A 23,552-nucleotide genomic window follows, 5' to 3' on the forward strand; every position below is an offset into this window, starting at 1 on the left:
ATGTGTTCAATGTATTTTAGGTTGTGTGGGAAGCCAACTTTTTTTTTCCTTATTTGAGTGTGTAGTATAATAACAAAAAAACGAGTATTAACCCTTTGAAATATCGCTAATATATTGCTCGGTTTCTCACTTCATTCTTGATTCATTTCATTTTTTTGATGATGTTAAATCAAGATAGCCATAGAAAAATATACTTTATTCATACTCTTATAATTCAGACTTTCTGTATGCTGTTGTTCTCAAATTCTTATTTTTGTTCGTCTCACAACTTTAAGATATGCTTCATGATTACTTTTAAAGAAAACGAATTTCCTTTCAAATTAAAAAAATATATTTCGAATATTTGGATTGCTATGTTTACTCAATATATGCTTCAAAAGGTTAATACAAATATGCATGTTAGAAATTAAAAATCATAACACATGCTTGAACATCATTTAAATTCACAGGATATAAAATTTTTCGGATTCCCACATATGGTTATTCATTTAATTACGGTATGTGAAATGGCGATTAAAAACTGGTATTAGCAATGTTGTGCTTTATAGAGCAATAGCATGAACCAAATAAAGTTTTCAAAATATTTTAGTCAACTAAAATGTACTGAGATAAATGAATAGAAATTAATTTTATCGGTACAAAAATGTAATTGTCAAATAAATTATTATTTTAGTCTTTATTGTCATAATAATCTCTTATTTGATTATTAACAAGTTAATAGATACAAGAACAGACAATTTGGTTCATGTTATTTGTACGTCAATAGTAACTTTTAAAGAACAAGATTTCACAAAAATCATACTATATAACATTTTACATGGTGTTAACTTTGTAACGCCATATAATCCTTTACAGAATGATAATACAGAATTTTTGCAAATGTCGTGTGTCCGTGATCATTTGCGAGTAAATTACGTTTACCTCGTATTTTATAAAAATCTAATACTTTACGATGTGAAGCGCATATTTAAGACTTCGACGTGAAAAATAATTTTAAACGATGAAATTTATTAATTGCAAACGATAAGGCCCATTACGCGCGATTTTTCTATAAAAAGATCTAAGTTCTCCTCTGCTTTGAAAGCTAAGTAACCACGACGTGTAGGAATAAAAATCGATTAAACTATCCAATTCATAAAATCCTCGATCGAGAGCGCCATAGAAAAATATAAATTGGCGGTGTTCTTATGGTAATTCGGAATTCTTTCGTGAACAAAACGACATACCAGGAAGACCCGCCATAGCAATAATTATTTCGCATTATTATCGATGCAGAATCCAGTACGAAATTTAAATATACGATTTTACGTATTCGAAAGTCATGACTCTTTCCATTTAAAACAGAAGTTCTCAAACTTTTTATTCAATAGCCAAAAATTTAATCATCTTCAAGATATTCAACAAATATTTAAAAACCAGATCCAGAACAAAACTTTGATACACTATCTAAAAAGAGTTTATAAGATCGGCGAACCTTTTTTTGATCATGCAAAATACTGACTAAAATTTAATTCTACAAAGACGAAAAAAAATATTTTTCGAATTTTGACATGTAAAATTGATGCTGGAAAAGGGTTTTACATTTTGCAGAAACACTGTGAAAACTATTATGTAGTGCAAACGGTTAATGGAAAGCTTGTTTTAAGATTTTTCCACTTATTACAAAATATTTTTAATTTACTTCATGTTCAAAGATATTTATGTCTTTTAAATTTTTAATATATAAAATGAATTAAGCATACATGTCGCAGGTTCGCCGCACCGTAGTTTATAACAATTCTAAATATGATAATTATATGATCTATAAATCTAAAATATCAAACTCAACTGAGGGAGAGAAGTCAGGTAAAAGTTTTATGCAATGACATTGAATTTATGAAATTTGAATACTTCTGATTTCATACGCGATGTTTAGTAAATTAACACACAAATTTTTAATCTATAAAAATGTAAAATGTAACATTTTCAAATTTATGTATACATATATACATATATCTGGTTTTTTTACTTTTCTTGGTCTGGAAAAGTATTATGTACTGGGTTCAATACCGATTATTATGTAAAAAGAAGCTCACCAATGTCCAGCAGGTGATCGTAAATATTTCTTAGAAACGCTTGAATAACAAAGTCGCAATAACGCGTTTTTAAATGACTTAGAAACAAACGTTTCGAAACGATGAATATAAAGTATTTATATAAAATCAACTTCCACTTATTCGAATCTCAAATGCTTCACAGCGACAATCGCTCTATTTGAGCAACTTCTTCGTCATTTTTCACACTTGCAAACTCAATGTTCCACCAAAGACACCTCAGACTTCACCGGAGACATTTACACTTTTAGTTTCACTAGTGGCAAATTTAAGAAATATACAATCTTCAGAGATTTACATTTGCATCACAGTGGTTTTTTCCCTTTACTTACTTTAAAAAATAAGCGACACAAGTCTAAGGTGAATATAATTGGCAGTTACTCACTTTGTTTTCTGCTCTTTATAGATTAAATTGAATTGTACACTTGCAGTTGTAGACTGCTTCAAAGATATTCTTAATTTACTGGTCAAATTTTTTAGATATTTTCTTTTATATCTGATTTTTTTCCATCATGAACTGTTGTCATTATTACTTTTTTTTTCTATGGTACTGCAATTAAAAAGATAATTGATAACATTAGTTCCAATTGATATTATTTTATTTCTTACCGTATATTACGTAGGCAGTAAAGTTTTTTTTAAATTTTTTCAAGGAATTGTCAAAAATCACAAAACCACATAAATCATGATGAAACTATGAAAAGAAAGTAAGTAAAAGTTTGCTATTATAATTCTATTGAATATAAAATAGATATTTGTTATAAAAGAAGCTCAAATTGATATACCATTATTTGATCACTGTGACATTAATTGATTGATATTAGCACAAGTAACTAACTTGTTTATCATTGTTTTATACTGCCACTATTAATGCTTTGCATATTCAAATAAAATACTTATGCAAAGTATTATCATTGTTGAAAGAAGTCATATAAACATACAACTTGAATTACTTTTTCCATCCTTTGGTAGATCACTATACAAAATTTTAAGATCCACGAATTACTTCTGTGTATGCTTTCAACGATTAGGCTCTGTCACTTCATTAAACAAAGGTGTTAATGAATCAACATCTTGCAATCCATCAAAATTACCGAGTGGGTCCAAATCATTTGTTTCTGTATCAGTTTCTCCGAGGAAATTCGCCTCGAGCAAATCCACAACATTCCTACACAAGCTGCCAGAAGCAGATTCATTTCCAGTTTCATTATGTAAGTTTAAAGAATTTAAAGTAGGGCTTGAAAGCATTGGTTCATTAGTCTCCTGATAGGTTTCTTGCGATTGAACTGTATGTAGTGGCGTTGAAGGATACGATCTTGATCCATTGCTATCTTCAGCATACGATGGTGTATAGGTAGATACTGGCACAGGTAGTGGTGTATTAGGATAAGAGCGTGATTGTATTATTTTCTGCAGGGCTCCGCCTACTGGAATATCAAGTACATTCGATGGGTCCAACATATCTTCCTCCGATAAGTTCAAGTTCGAATTTGGTAAAGCATCCAATACAATAGCATTGCTCTCTATTAAGCCTTCTTCTGCAGGTTGCTCTGGTAAAATTTGTAAGCTCTGTGTTCCTTCTTCGTCCAAAATATTTAATATATTTGTTATATTTTCAGGTGTAATTTCTTTATCGGTCATTAAGAAATGCTGATCGTCCGACATAAAATTTGGATCAACATCGTCGAGTAAATACGTTGATGTTCCTTCCGATTGACCAATCGATCCAAAATCGTTAAACTCGCTAGGTACTGGCGTAGGCGCTATAGAACTGCTTGTAGACGGATTAAAACTCGGACTTTGAAATGTTGATAGGCAATGTTGCGTTGAAATAGGCGACATTAAGGCAGGATTTACCATTCTATGCAATGGGACTGATTGTGATCTGTAGAGTTCGTTGGTAAATTGTTTATTGCCATGAAACAATTCGCTGATTTCCTGATCAGGTTGATTCTTTTGATAAACATTTTTTATTTCTTGCAAATTTTCCTGACTCGGATAGTTAATAAGCAACTGTTTCTGCGGTGCTAAATCAGATGTTAAAAATGCGGCACACTGTGGCCCCTGTCCCTCTCTTTTGGAAGTAACAGAAATTTGCGTTGTATTGCTGCCAACCTGCACTTCTGATGATTTGGTAGAAATCAATGGTAACTGTGGTGTAGATGCTTGTCTAATTAATTCTGGACCACTTGTTGGAACGACGAAAGTATCGTTTTTACTAGTGTAAGGCATACTGCAGGATATTGAACGTGATAATGATTTATGAGCACGTGCTCTAGAACTACTTGCTTGTAAATTACTTCTCGAGCGTGGTACAGGCGTATTTCGCGGTGAAACAAATGGACTAGCATTCGCAGAATTAGATTTGGAAGCGCGACCATTAATGGGCGAGTGCGGACCTGGCGATATTGGTGTAAAATTAAATATTCTACGACGCGTATTTGGACTTTGCGGTACCGTGTTAGCGATAACGTTCGTATCTTGCACATGTTCTACAACATTTGTTTCAAAACTGACCCTACGCCTGGTATTACTTTGATTTGAATGATTTAACAACGTTGGTAATATCAAGTTATGTTTTTGAGTAACTTCACGTTTTTCAATGTTCTGCCTGATAATAGCAGCGGGTAGTATATCAACGGGTGCATGCATAGTTCCTGCTTTTAAATTCTGTTGCAATATTAGTCTTAGTTGCGATACTTTATCAGATCTTGATATTTGTTCATCAATAGCAATAGCGTTGGCTTCCATATCCGAACTCGACGAGCTACTTTGTTGAAAATACTGTAATAATTCCTCTTCCTGCTCTTGGGAATTGTTACCTCCATTTAAATAATCATCTAAAGCGTCTGAATCGATCGAACAAAGCTTTTCAGTTTTACCTATGAGATTTGAATTTTCTTGCAATAAACGAATCTGATCTTTTGTTAAGATTGTAGATTCTTCTGTTGTGTTCAAACTAGGATCAAAACTGTTAGGGCAACCATTTACTTTAACGCAACTTTTCGAACATGTTGATGTTTCGATATCACAGTTTTTAGGAGGCTGGTTACTAACAGCCTCGTTTACTTTGCACTTGGTAGGCTTCAAATTACCAGCTAGTATCACCGAGATTTTCTCGGGACGTTGTATAGATGTAAGCTTAGGCAACAACACATTGGAATGCTCTACATTCTCTTGCATTTGCTGTTCTGTAAGTTTTGTTTGTTTCTCAGGGCTGGTATCTGATGGCTGATTCAACACAATTGGATTGGCACGCTTTCTGGAATTTTTAGGTTTGACATCTCTCTGTGTATTTACGCAGTTGGTCATCACTACACTAGGGTTGCTATTATTCTGTACGTCTTCAATCGATTGTACCACTATATTATCACAGTTGGATTCCAGGGGGATGTTACATGGCTGACTACTAGCTTTAAGAACTTTCTTCTGCCGACTGGTCACTACAGCAGATAAACTGAACTTAGTTAATGTGTTCTGCCCACTCGATACATTTGTACCTTGAGATGATTGATTGGATTTAGTTTTCTTATTTCCCTTGTTTGCCCCAGTTTTATTTTCAACAGTCTTCTCTTTGTTCTGATTCTGAAACATTATTTACACGCGTTACGAAAATTTAGCTAATATCACTTTTTATTTTTTCGTGTATAAAAATTAAATACACTTTATTATATTACTTCATTAAAACATTTTGTACCTGCATGACAGTATCAAGATGACGATGCTTTTGATCCCTTATGTGTTCTCGCTGCTGTAATTTTCGTTGCAATTGTAACTGTGCTTCTCTGAGTTTCCCAGATTTTCCAGTTAGAGGTGTTACACGCAAATCTGTAGTTGATTCTAAATATATAAATATTATTCTTAACCCACTTGTAATAAAATTATTTTTAAAATGGACAAAAATTAACAAACCTTTATTTGTCGATGTATTAGAATCTTCTGAAGTACACAATATGCATACAGCAGCCAGAGATCCAGTATCAACACAAAGATTATTATCAACAAGATGACGTGCTAAGGCACTCAAAGTTGGAAATTTCAAGCCCAACAGTCTTTCTGCCCATTCTCTGATCAATGTAGATGCAGCTCCCAACATTTCATTGGTAATATTCTCATCTACATCGTCGCTCTGAAAGATCGAACAATTAAAATAAAAATAATTAATGTTACTAAAGAAATTAACTTTAAATTATATTATTTTCAGAAAATATCAAACGAGACTCAATTTTAGTGTAAAAACGAACGATTAAATTGTTTAAAACATTTCAAATTCAATCATATATCTCACAGTTTGAGTTCCTGTTATGTTAGGCAATGTTGGAGGATCCAATTTAACTCTTTTGCGCATTCCAGCATAACAGTAACGTGAATTGCCCCGTGTGCCTAGTCTGCGTGGTCGAACTCGTGGATATACTTGCTTCATCACTTTTCCAAAATCAGCGGTTGATAAGGGTTTCATAGAATTCCGCATACAGTACATACTGCAAATAAATTAAAATGACAAATTACAACATGTTTTATGATATAATTTGTTGTCAAGGATACAAAGTAGTTTTAAAACGAAAGTTGTTATTTTGTGATCTAATGTGATCATACTAAATTTGTATTTCCTCATAAATTTATGACAAATTAATATATAAATCTATATAAGCTTTAAAACATGCAAGATTTAAAACTCTTACTTATATTCATCATACACTTCTTGTTTTGGTAAAGAGACATCAGGATCTTCTTCCAAATGTGTCTTAATCCACATGATAGTTTGATGAATTTCATAGCGATTTCCTAATGGATTTAATGGTTGTCTCAAAGGATCAACAGTTCCCCCAGTATTAGTCAATGATAATGGAAGTTTCAGGTACAATAATAATTTTTCTTCTATTTTGAGTTGTTCAATTTGTGAAAAGATATCCTGAATGCGTGTTTTTGATTCTTCACTATGTACAAAAATCAATATAAAATTAGTATAAATGATATATACAACATCTATCAAATAAAAAGATATTTCAAATCTAAGACATTGAAAAGTATGCGTAACTTTTTTTTAATTTTGAAAACGTTAGAAATATAATGCATTAATATTTTAGTGTTACAAAACTTCAACAAGTAACAAATAAATGAAAATCTCTTGCATGTATAAGACATCTTACCCGATATTATTATCCAATATATCTGCTCTATTTTTAGAATTACAAAAAACTGTTTCCTATGGAAGTTATATAATTTTGTAGAAGATACGGTACAATAGGAACAGTTTCACTTCACACGAGATAATCTTCATTAAGATTACCTTAAACTCTTTACATGCAATGTTATATTTTTTTGATCAATCGATAATATGAACATTCACTGTGGATTCAACGATTTATAATTCAAGTTCACTCAAGGCAGAAATTATCTATGTAATTTATTGCGTTCATAATAAGAACCGCTTCATTTATTTGGACATTACATTCTTTATTATAACTCGATTTAAATATAAAAGTTATATAAACATTCAAGGAACATTCAAATCTGTTTTTCTTAGATTCTATAAAATTTAAATGACTAGTTTTAAATACTGCCAAAATAGTTAAAAAATGGGTATTGTATAATGATCCACGCGTGTTGCCATATCTACTGTAAAGTCTCAATTTAAACCCTATTGAACATTTATGAGACAAAGTAGAAAGATGATTAAGAAATACAGTTATTGCTTCAATAGAAGCATAAAAATGAAATATTATTTAAGTATGATACTTAATAGATGCAAATGTTACTTTTAAGTTAGCCCACTCAATGGAAAACAAACTTAGAGCTGTTATAAAAGCAAATAGTAGGCCAACTTATTATTCAAACTTTCAATTATTTAATTTAAACAACTATTAAATGTTCTGTTCAAACACTTTTGTGAACCACTTCTGGTACATGTTTACAATAAATATATTATAAAAACGGTATACATTTGTCTAATTACTTTCTAATTTCTTTTATGTGGTCTTAGGACTCATCTCTTGTTATAGATGTTATAGATGTCATATCATATCAAATGCTTCAATTTGATATACATATTTCATTAGCTGAATGTTATAAATGTAAGCGTTCGAATACTTTCGTGTATGAGTATATGTGTATGCGTGTGTACGCGAGTGAACGAAAAAGTTGAATTAACCTGATGCTATCTTCGATCATGAGCCGAATTTTATCGTGCTTGGCAGCTGTGCCATGATTCGCCAGGGCCGTGAACTTGGCCGCGATGATATCTTGAAGTAGGTCGCCGTCGTGGAAACCGTTCGAAAATCTACCGGCAGCCGGTCGCTGGCTCGGTTGCACTTGCTTGTTATTATCGTTAACGCCGGCATTAATGCTGCCATCACCGTTCTCGAGGGAAACGTCAGTTCGTTCCTTCTTGATTCGCCTGCCATCGAACGCGCTTTCGTCGGCGTTAAGCTCGATTCTTGCGGGTAGCTTACTGACGCAGGGCTTCGATTGATCATGGTTATCAGTACTCATCGTACCCCGTCACCGGAGGCGTTTCAATTACGTATGTAAAAATGTATCACCTCCCGTGGGACGCGAGTGCCCTACCATTTTGTCAGAGTCAGCTGGACTACTTGTTAACATTGCACTCCCGGTAATTATACATGAGCGCCATTCGAGACCCTCCACTCGCGCGGACCGACAACTTGCCGAATCGCATACAATATAAGAATAACCGCGAATCCGTCATGCCGATTTTGCGCGCAACGTTTTACTTGCGCTTTTTGACATAGTTAATTTTGGCGGAATGCACTTATGCACGACCCATGACGAACTTAAAATCCAGGATTAGTGGACGGTCTACTAGGCACGAAAATCCGAGATGTTTGCGCGTTCTTCGATCGTCATAGATCTTGCGCTTCGTCTTATGGGAACATCGCTTCGTATCGCTTTCTCTGACGTGTCATGGTCGCGTTCTCATTAAATCCACAGTTTCTCCAAAATCGTCAATCATTGGAGAATTTCTTTTATATTATCACAGCTGAGTCGGCTGTGATATTACTTAACCACGTATATACAATCTAACAACTATAAAACAAACGGGAATATTTTATATACGCTAAAATAATAATATCGTAACATTAACGAATTTGACAACGAACCATAATATTAAAAACAATTTTTGATAAATTAGAAAAAGAATATATGTTTCGTTCGTTGTAATTTGTCAACGGCAAATTAAAATATATTTATATGATATAATAATATACGGAGTAATATCATTCGTTAATATCTACATGTGTGACTTCAAACAAAAATGTTCTTACGAACTGTAAGAAACGCATTAACAAAAATAAAATATGAATTTAACCATAATTGCAAATAACTTCTATGTAAAAAAATAATTATCAGAACTTTTTATGAACGAACAACAATATTACCTATAGGGTGCTTATAGCATTCTAGTAATATTTCGTATTTTATATTAGCAATATTTCATCTACAAAGTTATTTGTTATGTGATCCGGTGATCGAGATCACAGCCGACTCTAGTACTTACTAGCCGTGCTGAAGGTAAAATGGCAACACCGCGGGAGTCCGGCTTCGATATACCTAGCCCAACCTACCGTAACAGCCACCCAGCCTCCCACTACCCACCGGCCTCTGGGCTACATAGGCTCCATCTACCGGCCTTCCGGCCTTCCGGTCTCCCGCCGATCTTTCAAATGTTTCAAATATTAATGTACTGAAGTCCATTAAATGTGAGCAACGGAGCAATAATCCAGGTGTTTCATTTATTTATATTAACTCTACAGATCCTGATTTTGGTGTGTAGCACACTTATTTAATATAATCTATAGCATTTTTGGACATTTTGTTTTATATACATTTTTTTTTATAAATTTCACATATTCATTAATAATGCCACGGCGTTGCTGTGTTCCCAATTGCAAGGGAAATTATGATAGTACCTTAAAAGATAATAATTACAATTCTATATTTTTATTCCCCAAAGATGAGGAATTGCGGGAGAAATGGAGGGTTGCTATTCCTCGTAAGAATTGGACACCATCAAAATATTCTGCCGTCTGTAGTTTGCATTTTGCAGAAACTGATATTGAAAGGTACCACGGTATGAGAATGTTTTGTTGAGATGTCCAAGGCTTATAAGGAATGTAGTACCCTCCATTTTCCCCAATTTACCTTATTTTACAAAACGTGTGCTACCACCAAGAAAAGCTCCTGCAGAGCGTGAACAAGAAATCCTCCAACGACGTCACAATTTAGTCCAAGAATTTACTAATTCAGATTTGATTAGTAATTTCGCGGATTTAATAAATAATTATAAAGAAAAGCTTGCAATTTTAAACTGTTGCACTATTAAAATAACAAATTCAAAATTTTATTTTTGCATGCTTGTAAGTAATGATGAATCTGATTTTTTGGTACTAAATACACAGATTGTGATTAGTGACGACATGAAATTACAAGTTTTTCAAGAAAGTAATGAAGTATCATTTAATGATTTAAAGTGGGTACTACCTATTGACAAGAAATTGTCTAGGTGGTCCCAGCTTCAGAATATATTAACTAGATATAAAGTATTACAATAGATATAGGTCATGCACCATTATTATGGCCTTCTCATTATATAGCCAATCGTCGGCTGCATACAATTTATTAAGAAATTTTTTTATTTTACCTCATAAACGGTATTTACAATATCTTTCAGCCAATATGACCATTACACCAGATAATGATATAACAAATGAACATTATCTTATTAATATATCATCCAATTTAACATCTAGAGAAAAAGTAGTGATTTTATTAATTGATGAAATTTATATTAGTTCAAAATTACAGTACAAATCAAACAGACTTGCGGGTTCCGCTTCAAATTCTAACGAATTGGCAAAAACCATTTTAGCTTTTATATGTTCAGCTTTTGGAAATTTTTCTGAAATTATTAAATTATTACCAGTTTTCAATATTACCGGGGCTGAAATGACACCCATTGTTTATAAAATTATAGAATTTGTCCAAAAATGTGGTTTCGAAATAATATGCATTGTAGCAGATAATCATAGAATCAATAGAAATATGTTTAATAAATTATCTAATAATGGTATAAGTTTTCCTAATCCTTCACAATCTAATAAAACCATTTTTCTTTCTTTCGACTTTGTTCATATAATGAAAAATATTAGAAATAATTGGTCAAATTTAAAAAATGTAGATAAAACTTTCGTTTTCCCCGACATTTATACAAACGAACTAAGATTAGCTAAGTTTAATGATTTACGTACGGTTTACGATTTCGAAAAACATTTAATTGCTAAGAAAGCTTATAAATTAAACTATAAGTCACTGTATCCAAATAATTTTGACCGACAAAACGTTTTCCTCGTTGATAATATATTCCATCAGTCTACAATAGCAGCTATGAAAGATTTCAATTATACCGCTACTGCTCATTTTTTACAAATATTTCGCAATTGGTGGGACATTGTGAACAATACAAGTAGTATAAAAGGTAACAGGAAAAGAAACGAATTTTGTAAACCGATTTTGAATGTGAATTTTTAAAGAAATTTCTAATATGGTTAAATTCTTGGCAAAATTTGCAGACAAATGGCCATTTAACAGTAGATACTTTCAAAGCTCTGCACCAAAGTACTACAGTTCTTTTACTACTTACAGAGTACTGTTTTCAAAATTTTGATATATCGTATCTTTTGGCTGGAAAATTTACAACCGAAAAATTAGAAAAACGATTTGGAAATTATAGACTTTTATCTGGTTGTAATTATCATGTGTCATATAACGAAATAATTCATGCAGAAAAAAAATTAGATTAAAACATATATTTACAAAATCGGCAAATTCGTTTTCTCTTACTGAAATCAAAAATAAATTTCGAATTTGTGATGACAATAATAACGATCTTCATGATCTTCCCACTGATGTGACTTGTTTCTCAGGAATCTTCGATACCGAATACTTGTCCGATTGTGTTGCAGATGATTCCATTAAAATTTATATTTCTGGTTATGGGTCCCATTCTGTTGCTAAAAAATTAAATTGCAATATATGTCGTTTATTAGTTGTGGAGGATAAAGGTAAAACTGTAGGCGATGTATATTTTGATCACTTACAAAGAGGGGGCCTTTCTGTCCCCACTGAAGAAGCGATAGCCTCATTTATTCATATGTATGCAATAATGGAAGCCATAATAAATGATGGCAATTTAGAATCTCAATTTTTGCAATCTGGAAATCATAAACATATTTTATGTAAATTAACATATATTAGCATTCAATCAGACATACATTATTTAGCATTTTCAGATACATGCGTTTGTGGTCGAGCTTACCAAAGTATTTGGTTTAAATTATTATCAATTTTTTCAAATATTTTATTAAACGATTATGTGAAAACTGTAAATAATAGTCAGTTGGAAACACGTACAGACATCACTTCTAAAAATCGTAAATTAAAAACTTTTAATAGGAACTAGATTTTCAATGATTTTTTTTAATTTCATCTTTCTTAAAACATTAATTTTTATATATATTTAACTTATTCCTTTCAATATGTTTTAATACATTAATAGAGTTTTATTTACTTGCTTAGTATATTTTTATTATGAATACTATTTCACAAGATTCAAAGTTTTATTAGTTGTATTTCAAGAGAATTTCAAAGTATGTTTTGATATGTTTTGTTATTAATATTATTCAAAATTATTTATTATTATTTCAAAATGTAATACTTTATTTCTTTAAGAATACAAAAGTTATGTTTTTGTTATGTTCTATTTAAAAATATTAATTTTATTTTAGAAAATGGGATGATATGGCTATTGGCGAACCACCCATTATAATAAAAAAAAAAGGTAACGCGCCATGGTAAATACCCCTAGGGTGGTGAGGAAATTTTTCACAATTATCATACTGTCCTCTAACACGATTTTATAATTAACTCCATAATTGTTCCTTTCAATAGCTAATTATGCTAACCTCTTTTCCACGGGCACTTAACCTGTTTGGCTTCGTACCAATAATTTTGCCTATTTCAGGTCTCTATTAACTTATACATACCTTTATCAATTTTTAAATCCTTCAGTTTGGTTCAAAGATGGTTTTAACTTGTTTCACACTTCTATTTTCTTGAAATCTCTGTAAATATTTCAAATATAATGCATCACAACACCAAACTATTCCGACAGTCCACAAAATATATACCGCATTTATAAATATTAATATACTTCTGTATTACTTCTACTTACTATAGTTATGATATTCATATATTCCTTATACATAATTAATAAAAAATACTGTATATTAGTATAATTTTATATCGCAAAATAACGTTAATTATAATCCTGAACACAAAACTCCGCTATTGAAAATAGGACTCCCGATCCGCACATGAGCGGTGTTGCCACGTTCCATAAAACGGCTAGTAAGTACTAGAGTCGGCTGTGGTGACGTGCTTAACCAATGCACCAGCACCTTGCTTAGAAATCGGTGTTGTTTGGCCAAAATTGAAATCGTACTTATATCGATTTTTTTCGACACAAATTTATTGAATTCTTTTTATTAATTGGATAAATAAATCATCGTCTGAAAAAAATGGAACGCCTACAGATACAGAGAAATTGTTGACTCGTGTACTTTGAAGAACTTACCACATATGCTTTTATGTATATAATATCACTAATAAGCAATACTTTAGTTGAAAAGATATTTTCTTTAATAATTTGTGTCAAAACAATTTTTCCTTTTCAGTTTATTTCATCTACTTTGTTTCGTACGTGTGTAGTGTATATTTCAGCTTTACTTATATAATTTAATTTGCGTTTGTATAGTTTAGTTCCTTAAATATATACTCGTTTATAATGTAACCACAAATACTGGCGTATTTAATTGATGCCCTTTCTATATTTAATAACTTTATGGTTACGGTTTGGGTTAGAACTAAGATTTTAAATTGGTAACACTGGTAAGAATGATACGTGTTAAAAAGCAACATTTGTCGAAAGATAACAAAACACGATTAAAAATTTATAACAATCATGAGTACAAAAGAAGTTGTTAGCTTCACAGATTTAGGTAAACATAACGTAATAATTTATGCATAATTAATGCTATTGATTAAAATGATTATCAATGACAATCTTTGCACAGGTGTCAGCTCCAAGATAAATTTGTCAATTGTCAATTATTACATTGTAATAAAGAATGTCTTCATTTTTGAATATGAGTTTGCAGATTTGTTAATTTTTAAATTATTAAACAGCTATTATATGACATTGATAGTTTTTTTTTTAATTTTATTAATGTCTGACTTATAAATATTTGTTTTCCAGAACCGCATATTCAAAATCTGATAAAAGAAAGCGTTGCGGTTCGTGAACAGTCTTATTCACCCTATAGTAAATTCAAAGTTGGAGCTGCAATACTTTGCAACGACGGGTTCATTTCCACGGGATGCAATGTAGAGAATGTATCTTATCCTGTTGGCATATGCGCTGAAACAGCGGCTATTGCGAAAGCAATATCAGAAGGAAAAAGAAAGTTCAAAGCTTTGGCCGTAGTAGGCAACAAAGACAAGGATAATTTTATCACACCGTGCGGTTTGTGTAGACAAGCTATGGCAGAGTTTGGCGATATATCAGTTTATTTGTCAGAACCTGAAATGAAAAGTGCATTACGAACTACAGTAAGCAGTCTATTACCTCTTGCTTTTAATAATTTCTAAGGTATCTGTTTTATATTTTAATCTTTGCTAAAAATAAAGATTAAACTTTCAAAGAGACTTTAATACAATGCAATACTGAATTAATCCCTTCCTGTATAAAATTATGTAGAGCTAATATTTGGGTATTTACAAAATATTTATAAAATATTGAATTTAAGTTTTCATTGTATTAAAACTTTCATGAAAATCTTCAGTGGTCGGCGATAGTTTTTATATGAAATGTGCATTTTATATGAAATCATCATTATTAAATGCTGATAGTTTAAAAATTTTACTATTTATGGAATCGATCAACTACTGGGGATGGTTCAACTACCTTAATTGAAACATTAGTTTCTATACAAGTTTTAATAAATATAAAGACAGCCCTTAATGGAAAATTATTGTTACAACAGTACTCTTATTCTTTTGAGGGGGTTTTTTTCATGTTTACATAACAAAAAGAAACCTATGACTGCAATCGATTATTATGCAGTTTCTAAAGTGTGTTGTTTTCTAATATACATTGTACTTAGAAAGCAAAAGTAACATGAGTTTTATATACAATTAATGTGATAATATAGTTTATATATATACATGCTCAAATATTGTAATATTGGGTGTAATTATTTTTTAGCAATAAAAAGGCAAAAAACAGAAACGAAACTGCATATGGTACATACACATCCAAGATCTCCTAAATGGAAAACTTAGATTTACCAGAAGGGACACCTGTAAATTAAATACAATTTTATTAGAGAACTTAGTAAAAAATCTATTATTTGTGCTGTGGTATTTTATAAACGAAATAACTTTTTCAGTTTCATTGAGTTTGGAAATATTATAAAAAGATTAATTACCATCCAATATAACATTGGCATAAATTCTCATTATTGGTAGCTTGCTGGATTAAAAGGTCAACTTGGCGTTGGACGCTTAATGTCTCTTCGTGAGAGAAGTCACGTCCTGTTAATTTGTCCCTTACTCTTGTTATGATAGCAAGAGCTTTCTTGTTCAATGCTTCTGGTTGATTAGTGTCGCCTGTTTAAAGATAAAATTCACTTCATTTGTAATAATTATTTTATTCGATAGACAAAGTAAAATAAACTTTAAGTTCACCTCCATTCTCGACGCTACACGGTACTCCTTTCTTTGGTAATGTAGCGGTAAGAGAATCTAATGTGTCGCTATGCTCTTGATTGCTACTAGCACTCATACTTTGAGCATCGGACCTTTTACTTTTCGGCGTAGCATTATCCATTAATCTCCAATTTAAAAGGGGATCATAGACGAATGCTTCCAACACCGCCATTAAGCTGTCTTTGTTACGATGTAACACTGACATTACTGACTCGCAAGTTCTTCTGTACGTGCCTTCAATTCCCGTCACTTCCATTGCGTTAATCAACATTCGTGTCAATCGAAACGGTATCTTTTCTGGAAATTTCTCACGAGTCATAGCCACTTCAAAGCAGTCTCCGAAGTCAATGTGTAATATTTTTCCGCTTAAACGATCCAACATCAAATTCGATGGATGTCGATCCCCAAGACCAAGAATGTATCCGACCATAGACATTACGGCAAGAGATCGTGTATAATTCGTTCTACGATCGAACCATACCTCGCTCGATGGCGATTTTAGCCAAAGAAGTCGCGACAAATCGTCACCGTGCGTATGCTCGAGAGCGTGTTCGAATACTTCAACCTTTTGCATAAGCATAAGGTGGTCGTAACCTGGTGCCATCTAAATGTCATTGTTCAGTTAAATCACACCATCAACATGAAATTTTATCACGTAGGCTATTTTAGATACTTACCCGTAACATAATTTTATGTTCTATGTTAAGTAATATTTTTTTTTTTTCTCTGTAATCTCTGATTAACGTGTGCAATGTATCGCAATGTGGTACCCAACCGATCAATCCACTGTTCGTAGACAATGGAATTACGGCGTATCTCTGATTGAAACATTTATTCAATAAGATATGTGTTATGTCGTAAAATTATTGGAAATCTACTATTCTTTAACATACTAACTTGAATAGTAAGATTTCTTCTGAATGTGTCTGGATCGTGCAATAGGAGGGTGTTGACAAGTCCAAATAATTGCATTACACGTTCATCTTGCCTGAGATCTTCATGCCCTTTCAAGAGAAACATATAATCTTTACCGTTGCTACCTACAAACGTAGAAATTAGAAATTATATATTAAACTTTACGTATTAAAATATACAGTAGTTTTACCGACCTTTTATACACAATTTTCGTGGTCGCTGTTTGCTTGTTATTACTTGCATAGAGCTATGTATACTCGCTATTCTGACTATTGACTGTCCAGGACTGTAACTTCCCGGTACAGCTAGTTCTAAATCCCTGCAAAGAAGCAACTTTGGACTAACATACTGAAGCTCTAAACTAGTTAACTGTGGCAATTGTCGTGATATCCTCCTGAAGACATGGTAATATAAATCCCAGGCTTGGTTTAAATCACGAACGTTACACGACGCTTTGTATCTGTGACACCATTCTTGCGCTTCCATTAAATCTCTGCCGTAAGCTTGATTGAAGGATGTTTCTTTTAAAGTTTGCGGACCTCTTTCCAGCATTGCATGTAGAGGTTCCAACGTATCAAACATTCCTTGCACGTTTCTTTCTCCAAAGTATAATCTACTGGCTTCTTCCAGTCCTTCGTGCCAGAGTTCGTGCCAAAGGATCGCAACTCTGATCAATTCGTCGCTAGCCATCATTGCTTGTTGCACCAACGTCGGGCTATGTTCGCACATGCTCTTAAGAATTTTATTCGCGGCTGTTTTTCTAGCATGGCTGGCACTTTTCGACGCCACAGTCAAGGGGTAAACTAAAGCCTGTGGATGCGTTTTACCAATATCTATTAAAAGATGATGTATACATCGGCCGACCAGAGCCCTAGGCGTATCTATCCTTGCTATAAGTTGTGGAATCACTTGTAGCCAGGTATTGATCTCGATTAATCGGATGCCTTCGACGATGGCTTCGTATACTTCTGGCCATTGACCGTAATCGAACCATAATGTCAGTAACCGAAGAGTATCTTGTAACGAATTACCGTGAGAGAGATTAATGGACCTGAAAAATCCTTCTACCGCTGGTACGGTGAATTTTGATATATACTGCGAACTAGAGAGATTACTGCGCGTTCCATTTCCCGGAGTAGATTCGGCGTTTGAATCGCCCTGTTGGTGCTTGTAAAATAAAACAGTTTCGAAATTAGTGTACGCGAAGGCGTGCCACGCTTTATACCAAGTTGGATCGTGTTCCGTAGCCGCAGCATAATAAGATAAAACTGCTGGTATAGAGTGTTCGTTTATGCCCTGTAGGGCTTCTAACCATTCCCCAAGCTTCAGATAACATCTGGCCAGTAGTCTTTTTCTTGCTTCTTGTTGTTTCTCGTCCTCCTGATTTATCGCTGACACGGTAGTCGGTTGTAGAGACATTTGTACAAATTTTTGGAGTTGACTATATGCCTCTTCACGTTTATTAGCAACCCACATATGTTTGCAATAAGCAAACGTTACTTGAGGATGGGTCGTTGATAAGGGCTGATCAGGAGTCAGCAATGGATCGGATCCGAGTAGCATAACTAATGTTTTGTGACACAACATTAAGCTGCCACTCTTTCTACAAAGACTCGCATACTTTAACCACGTATACATGTCGTCCTGAGGCGAAACTACCAACGTATGGACCTGTATAATTTTTTGCCAGTCTTCGACTATTCTTTGCCCACCTTGAAGCCTCTCCCACCACATAGACTTGATAGTAGATCTTCTTTCCGGGACCAGCTTAAATTGTATCACTTCTTCCAATTCTGCTAACTTTTGAACCTCTACCATGGCGTTGTAAGCTCTTTGATAACTTTCACCCGCCATAGCAGTTAATTCCGTGTCTAATAAATCTCTAGCGCTGTCGATGAGCTCGTGAGCAACGGTGTACTGTTCATCGTGGATTGCCAAAACGGCTCGATAAAAGGCACCGTCCTGGCTATCTTTCGGTATCAACGAGACATATTTTTCCATGCTCTCCCATTGACTTAAACCCCATGCTGCAGCCGCTGCCATTCTAGACATCCTTTGCTTGGTTTCGTCGCTATGATCTGACCATTGTTTGGTAGCAACGTCATGTAACTGTCCCCATTCTCCGAGCGCTTCCAAACATCGCATTTCGCCCAAAGTCGATTCCACATCCTCAGGATCGCCTTCCAATCTTTCTCTGTACAATTGTAACGCCTTGTCCCAATTATGCAGTTTCTCGTACCAACGAACTTGCACTTTTAGATCTTGTTGATTATTCTGATTCATAACGTACTCCAACAGACCCTCGGCAGCTTCCTTTTGTTGAAGTTTATTATTGATAGAAATCAAAGATTCGAAAACGTTACTGTTTCTGCTTTTATGAAATTCATCCTCTTTGTAATGTAGAGCTTTCGCGTAAGCTCTACAGTGCATTGCTCGTTCACCTAAAATCTTATTGTCCAACGGTAACGGCCCTTTATCGCAATGTTCCATAAACTCTGCTAGGTTTAAAATCGTTTGCGTTATCTCTGGAAGGTCTGGAACCATTAGTGCTTGCTGTAGAGTTTGTATAAGTTCTGCTTTATATGTATCGTCCAGTTCGGTCCAGCAAGAAACAAACGCTGCATTAAATAAATCTCTAGGTAACTGGGAATAGGTCTGTGCAAGGGCCCAGCAAGATCTTAACGCAGGCGACGGTGATTCTTTGAGTAAACCGATCGATAAACTTCTTAGCCATTCCAGCCAATCGTCTTTCGAAACTCTTCTTGTCGCTGTCCAAGCTTTTTGTAGATTCGAAGCAGACACGTGTAATCTTTTTATCGTAGTCGTGTCCGACGGTCCTACAGACGTGTCACGATTCCTATTTCTCGAATGCCGGTGTCTCATTAATAAAAAGTCTTCGCCATCAGCCACGGTAGTTTCTGTTAAAATTTTATCGATTAGAACGTCGTATCGCGCATTAACAATTTTATGTTTCGTCATAACTTTCTGTACCAGTGAAATAAAGATTTGATATTTTTTCCCCAGTTGAATTACTAGCGCGCACAATGTATCCATTGCCGTACTACGTAACTCTGGACATTGATCTAAGGTTCGTACCAAAGGATGTACAATTCTGGATGCAAAGTCTGTGAAGTCCAGTGTATCTGCCAAATGATCAACAGTTTCTAGAGCCACTCTGTTCACTGTTAACGGACAATCGGTAGTATGAAATAATTTTACGATCGGTGGCAACACCAGATGAAGATAATTGTCTAAATTATTCCCAAATTTCTGGAGCGCTTCAAGAAGTTTCACTGTCACCGATCTATCTTTGCTCGTGTCATGTGTTAAAACTCTTAATATTTGTGGCATTACCTGCGGTAAATAAATCTTAAACTCCGCGCCCAATGCAACCGCAATATGTTCGACTAAATGTATTAGCGTACTTTGTAACGGACTGTTCACGGTCCAGAATTCTTTGATCAGATTGAATATATCGTCCAAATAATTTCTAATATGCTGTTTCACAATGGCGATAAGAATAGCCAGTTGTTGGAACAGATACTCGCGAAAATTAACATCAGCCATACGCACTACGTTGAGGAAACTTGGCATCACTTGAGAAATGTATGGCACGCATTTAATTCCTAAACTTTTAAATATAAAAGTTACTGCCTGAACTACCATAGTATGGTGTTGCGATAATGTTGGGTCGCGAATGATTCTCATAAGTGTTGCTATGGCGATCGCCGGATAATATTCTTCTAAAGTGGACGAAGACATGTTCACTAACATTTCACTGGTCGTTAAGTCTTGGGTATTTTCAGTATCGCTTTTAGTGTCGGCCATAGATGTAAGAGTATCCAATTGAGAATCTATTTGACCAAGATTCATCTTATGTTTGTATGGGTCTAAAGCACCTAACAATCCAAGCACTCTTATAGTTTCCCTCCTGATAACAGGTTGTTGTTCGGTCTTTAAAAAGTTTATCAACACATCCAATAACGAAGGATATTGCATGTATGGCTTTACAACGTGTCCCGTACTTCCGACTAGTTGACCGAGGACCCACAAAGCAACTCCCCTTTTCTCTGGAGAACTAGCATCTACTAGCATCTCGAGCAATATAGATAAAAGTTCAGGCATCCATTGTTGCATTTCGGCACCATTTACTTCTGCTAGATCACCAATAGCGCGCAGTATAGCTAAAATCACGCCAGGGTTTGATTCATGTTCCTTCAATTTTGGAACAAGAACTTTTAAAATCGGTTCCATGTACGGCCTTATGAGTCTTGGCGCGCTAACAACCAAATGATCTAACATACGGGCTGCTTGCTCTTTGTTACGACCCATACCCGAATGTTCTAATTCCATTAGGAATTGTATGAGGGTTTTACGCAAAGAAGGCATAACGTAAGCTGGATTCATCGTGCTCAGTCGTCCGATTGTGCGAATTGCAAACTCCCTTATTTCAAACATTTCGTCATTCATCGCAATGAATAATGCAGAAAGATTTTCCGCTTGTGCTAAATGAATATCAAAGGAATCATCCAAGGAGGCTAAAACCCAGAGTCTCACGTCAGGATCTGTATCTGTAATACCTACAACAACCAATTTTCCTAGAACTGTGGAGACCGTATTGGTTACAGTACGTCCTGGTTGATTTAATGCCAATCGTAATAATCTTGAACATGTTCTTACAGCTTCTAACCGAACTTCTGCCTGTTCAAACGTAAGGAAATGATCTGCGCACTGCTTCACAAATTGTAAAAGCGGATTACCGTCGAAATTAAATGTTCCAAGAGTTTTCAATGCTAGAACCGTGGATGGAATATCAACCTCTGCAGGTGGAGCAGAAATTGGACTCGTCGCAGTCCACGGTGCGCCGGGATGTCTTAAAGGCTTCTGCATCAAAACTTGAGATAACATTCTCAGAAGTCCTTGAGATATATCCGGTTTCAACGACGGGACACTATGAGCCAATTCTCTAAGAGAAGTTGTAAGAATTGGGCTTAATCCAGTCGTTAACATAGATTCTAATATATCTCTGACATCCGCGGTTATAACTTGTTTCACCGCGTGTCCGAGCAGAGTTATACAAACGAAAACTGCAGGTTCTAAGGAAGTACTCCGTTTCTTGGTAGATGTTTCTTTAGATGGTAATAAACTTTTAATCATTTCCATAATTTTCGGAATATAGGGATTTATCGAATCCTCTACCGCGACTGCTATAAATCCAATCGTAGTAAATGCAGCATACCTATCCTTTTCCCTGCTACGTAATGTCATTAAAAGATATGCCAATGATTCTCTTAAGTGGCCTTTTGTGAATTTTTCTTTATTGAACGCTGCCAGTCTTGGCAACAACATCATCAGAGCGTGCTGAATGTGCGGATTCCTAGACATTCTCTGATTCATTACATCGTTGTAGATATCGTCCAATCTTTCTTGCATCAAACAACGGCAAACTGCAGACTCGTGCGTTGGATGTAATATTTCATGAGAATTAGAAGAATTTTGAGAAGAGTTGGACCATTTTGATACTATGATTGTTTTTAATCGCGGCATTAACGACAGTATGTCATTTTCGTTCTGTTGCGTGGAGCAATTTAATCGATTCATTAAATTTTCATAATTCCTTTCCCACTGGACATTGCTACATCTAAGTAATTCGTTTAATATTAATAATGAACCATGTATTCTATCATCTCTATTAACTCCCCTTTCTCTGGTATATACTTCCTCAAATCCTGCTACTATTTCATCATAGCACTGTTTGTACCATTGAGACTTTTGCATTTGTTTTGCTGTCTCCCTCTGTGCTGTAACAACTAAAGCAGCCCGTAATGCTTCTACAGCACCTTCCCTTATCACAGGTTTTGGATCACGTATTGCATTAAATATAAGTTCAAAGAATGGAGTTACTTGTTGAAAAAAATATGTTGGCATGGACACAGCAAGTTCTCTTAAAACAAGAACAGCAGCATGTCTTTTACCTTCGTGTCTATCTCCACCAAGCCATTCAAAGGCACGCTTTACTTCAAATTCTACATATTCTGCTGTGTAAGTACCTGAAACCAGTGCTAACTTTCCAACAGTTTTAGCAGCTAGTTCCATAACACCCACATCGTTTGAAGGTAATAAATTTCTTAAGTAATTTGCAAACCTTATAGTGCGAGTGTTAATGTTGCCTACATCGGCTCCAATAAGGCATACTATGGCTAATATTCCACCCTTTTTTTCACTTACATCTGATCCGTTTACCATTTCAATTATGTGGTGATTAAACTCATCCATAAAAGCTGTAATTTCTTCTTGCGATACTTCGCGCAGCTCTGTTTTAACATATAGACACAGGTCTCTTGCCGCCTTGTTACGTGCCTCTTCATTTCTAGATTTAAGTCTTTGAACAAACTGTTGCACGAGCACACTCGACATTGTTATGAATTCACCACAGTATATTTTTGTACAGTTCTGTTCTTACCGATCTTCTTGCAACGATATCTGAAAAGAATAATAATTACGAATGTAGAGTAAGGTTAATAGAGATCATAAATTTACGTTAATTTTCCTATACCTGTTTGACATTACACGAATTTCATATAATAGTACAACATTTTTGTGATCGTCATTACTGCTTTAATCCCTTTATAGAATATAGTTTCAATGCGTCTCCATTATTATAAATCGACGTCTGTCACACAGATCCTTCATGTTTTG

General features: G+C 34.3%; 3 protein-coding genes and 1 pseudogene across 4 annotated transcripts; 2 read left to right on the top strand and 2 right to left on the bottom strand.

Moving 5' to 3' along the window:
- Positions 1–2,862: 2,862 nt before the first annotated feature.
- LOC122397190 lies at positions 2,863–8,928 on the bottom strand. Of its 2 annotated transcripts, none has more exons than XM_043396171.1 (6): positions 8,245–8,928; positions 6,776–7,030; positions 6,382–6,574; positions 6,006–6,222; positions 5,791–5,921; positions 2,863–5,678 (listed from the first exon to the last, which is right to left on the bottom strand). In XM_043396171.1, exons 1-6 carry the CDS (start codon positions 8,583–8,585, stop codon positions 3,114–3,116), a joined length of 3,702 nt encoding a protein of 1,233 aa, XP_043252106.1. In that variant the 5' UTR covers positions 8,586–8,928; the 3' UTR covers positions 2,863–3,113. The 2 variants fall into 2 exon arrangements, with proteins under 2 accessions (XP_043252106.1, XP_043252105.1); XM_043396170.1 differs by having other exon boundaries at positions 5,791–5,933.
- Positions 8,929–9,974: 1,046 nt separating this feature from the next.
- LOC122397451 lies at positions 9,975–10,666 on the top strand (annotated as a pseudogene).
- A 3,275-nt stretch (positions 10,667–13,941) lies between these two features.
- On the top strand, positions 13,942–14,925 carry LOC122397133 (cytidine deaminase-like). Its single transcript, XM_043396046.1, has 2 exons — positions 13,942–14,170; positions 14,428–14,925. The coding sequence occupies exons 1-2, from the start codon at positions 14,134–14,136 to the stop codon at positions 14,817–14,819; spliced, it is 429 nt and encodes a 142-aa protein (XP_043251981.1). The 5' UTR covers positions 13,942–14,133; the 3' UTR covers positions 14,820–14,925.
- A 468-nt stretch (positions 14,926–15,393) lies between these two features.
- On the bottom strand, positions 15,394–23,535 carry LOC122397130 (serine/threonine-protein kinase mTOR). The gene is made up of 7 exons (XM_043396043.1): positions 23,410–23,535; positions 17,048–23,336; positions 16,836–16,978; positions 16,616–16,756; positions 15,918–16,542; positions 15,659–15,839; positions 15,394–15,530 (listed from the first exon to the last, which is right to left on the bottom strand). The coding sequence occupies exons 2-7, from the start codon at positions 23,268–23,270 to the stop codon at positions 15,515–15,517; spliced, it is 7,329 nt and encodes a 2,442-aa protein (XP_043251978.1). The 5' UTR covers positions 23,271–23,336; positions 23,410–23,535; the 3' UTR covers positions 15,394–15,514.
- Positions 23,536–23,552: the final 17 nt, after the last annotated feature.

The sequence above is a fragment of the Colletes gigas genome, unplaced genomic scaffold (assembly GCF_013123115.1).
Source record: "Colletes gigas isolate AHSC1104 unplaced genomic scaffold, ASM1312311v1 Colletes_gigas_Sc00009, whole genome shotgun sequence".
Lineage (NCBI taxonomy): Eukaryota > Metazoa > Arthropoda > Insecta > Hymenoptera > Colletidae > Colletes > Colletes gigas.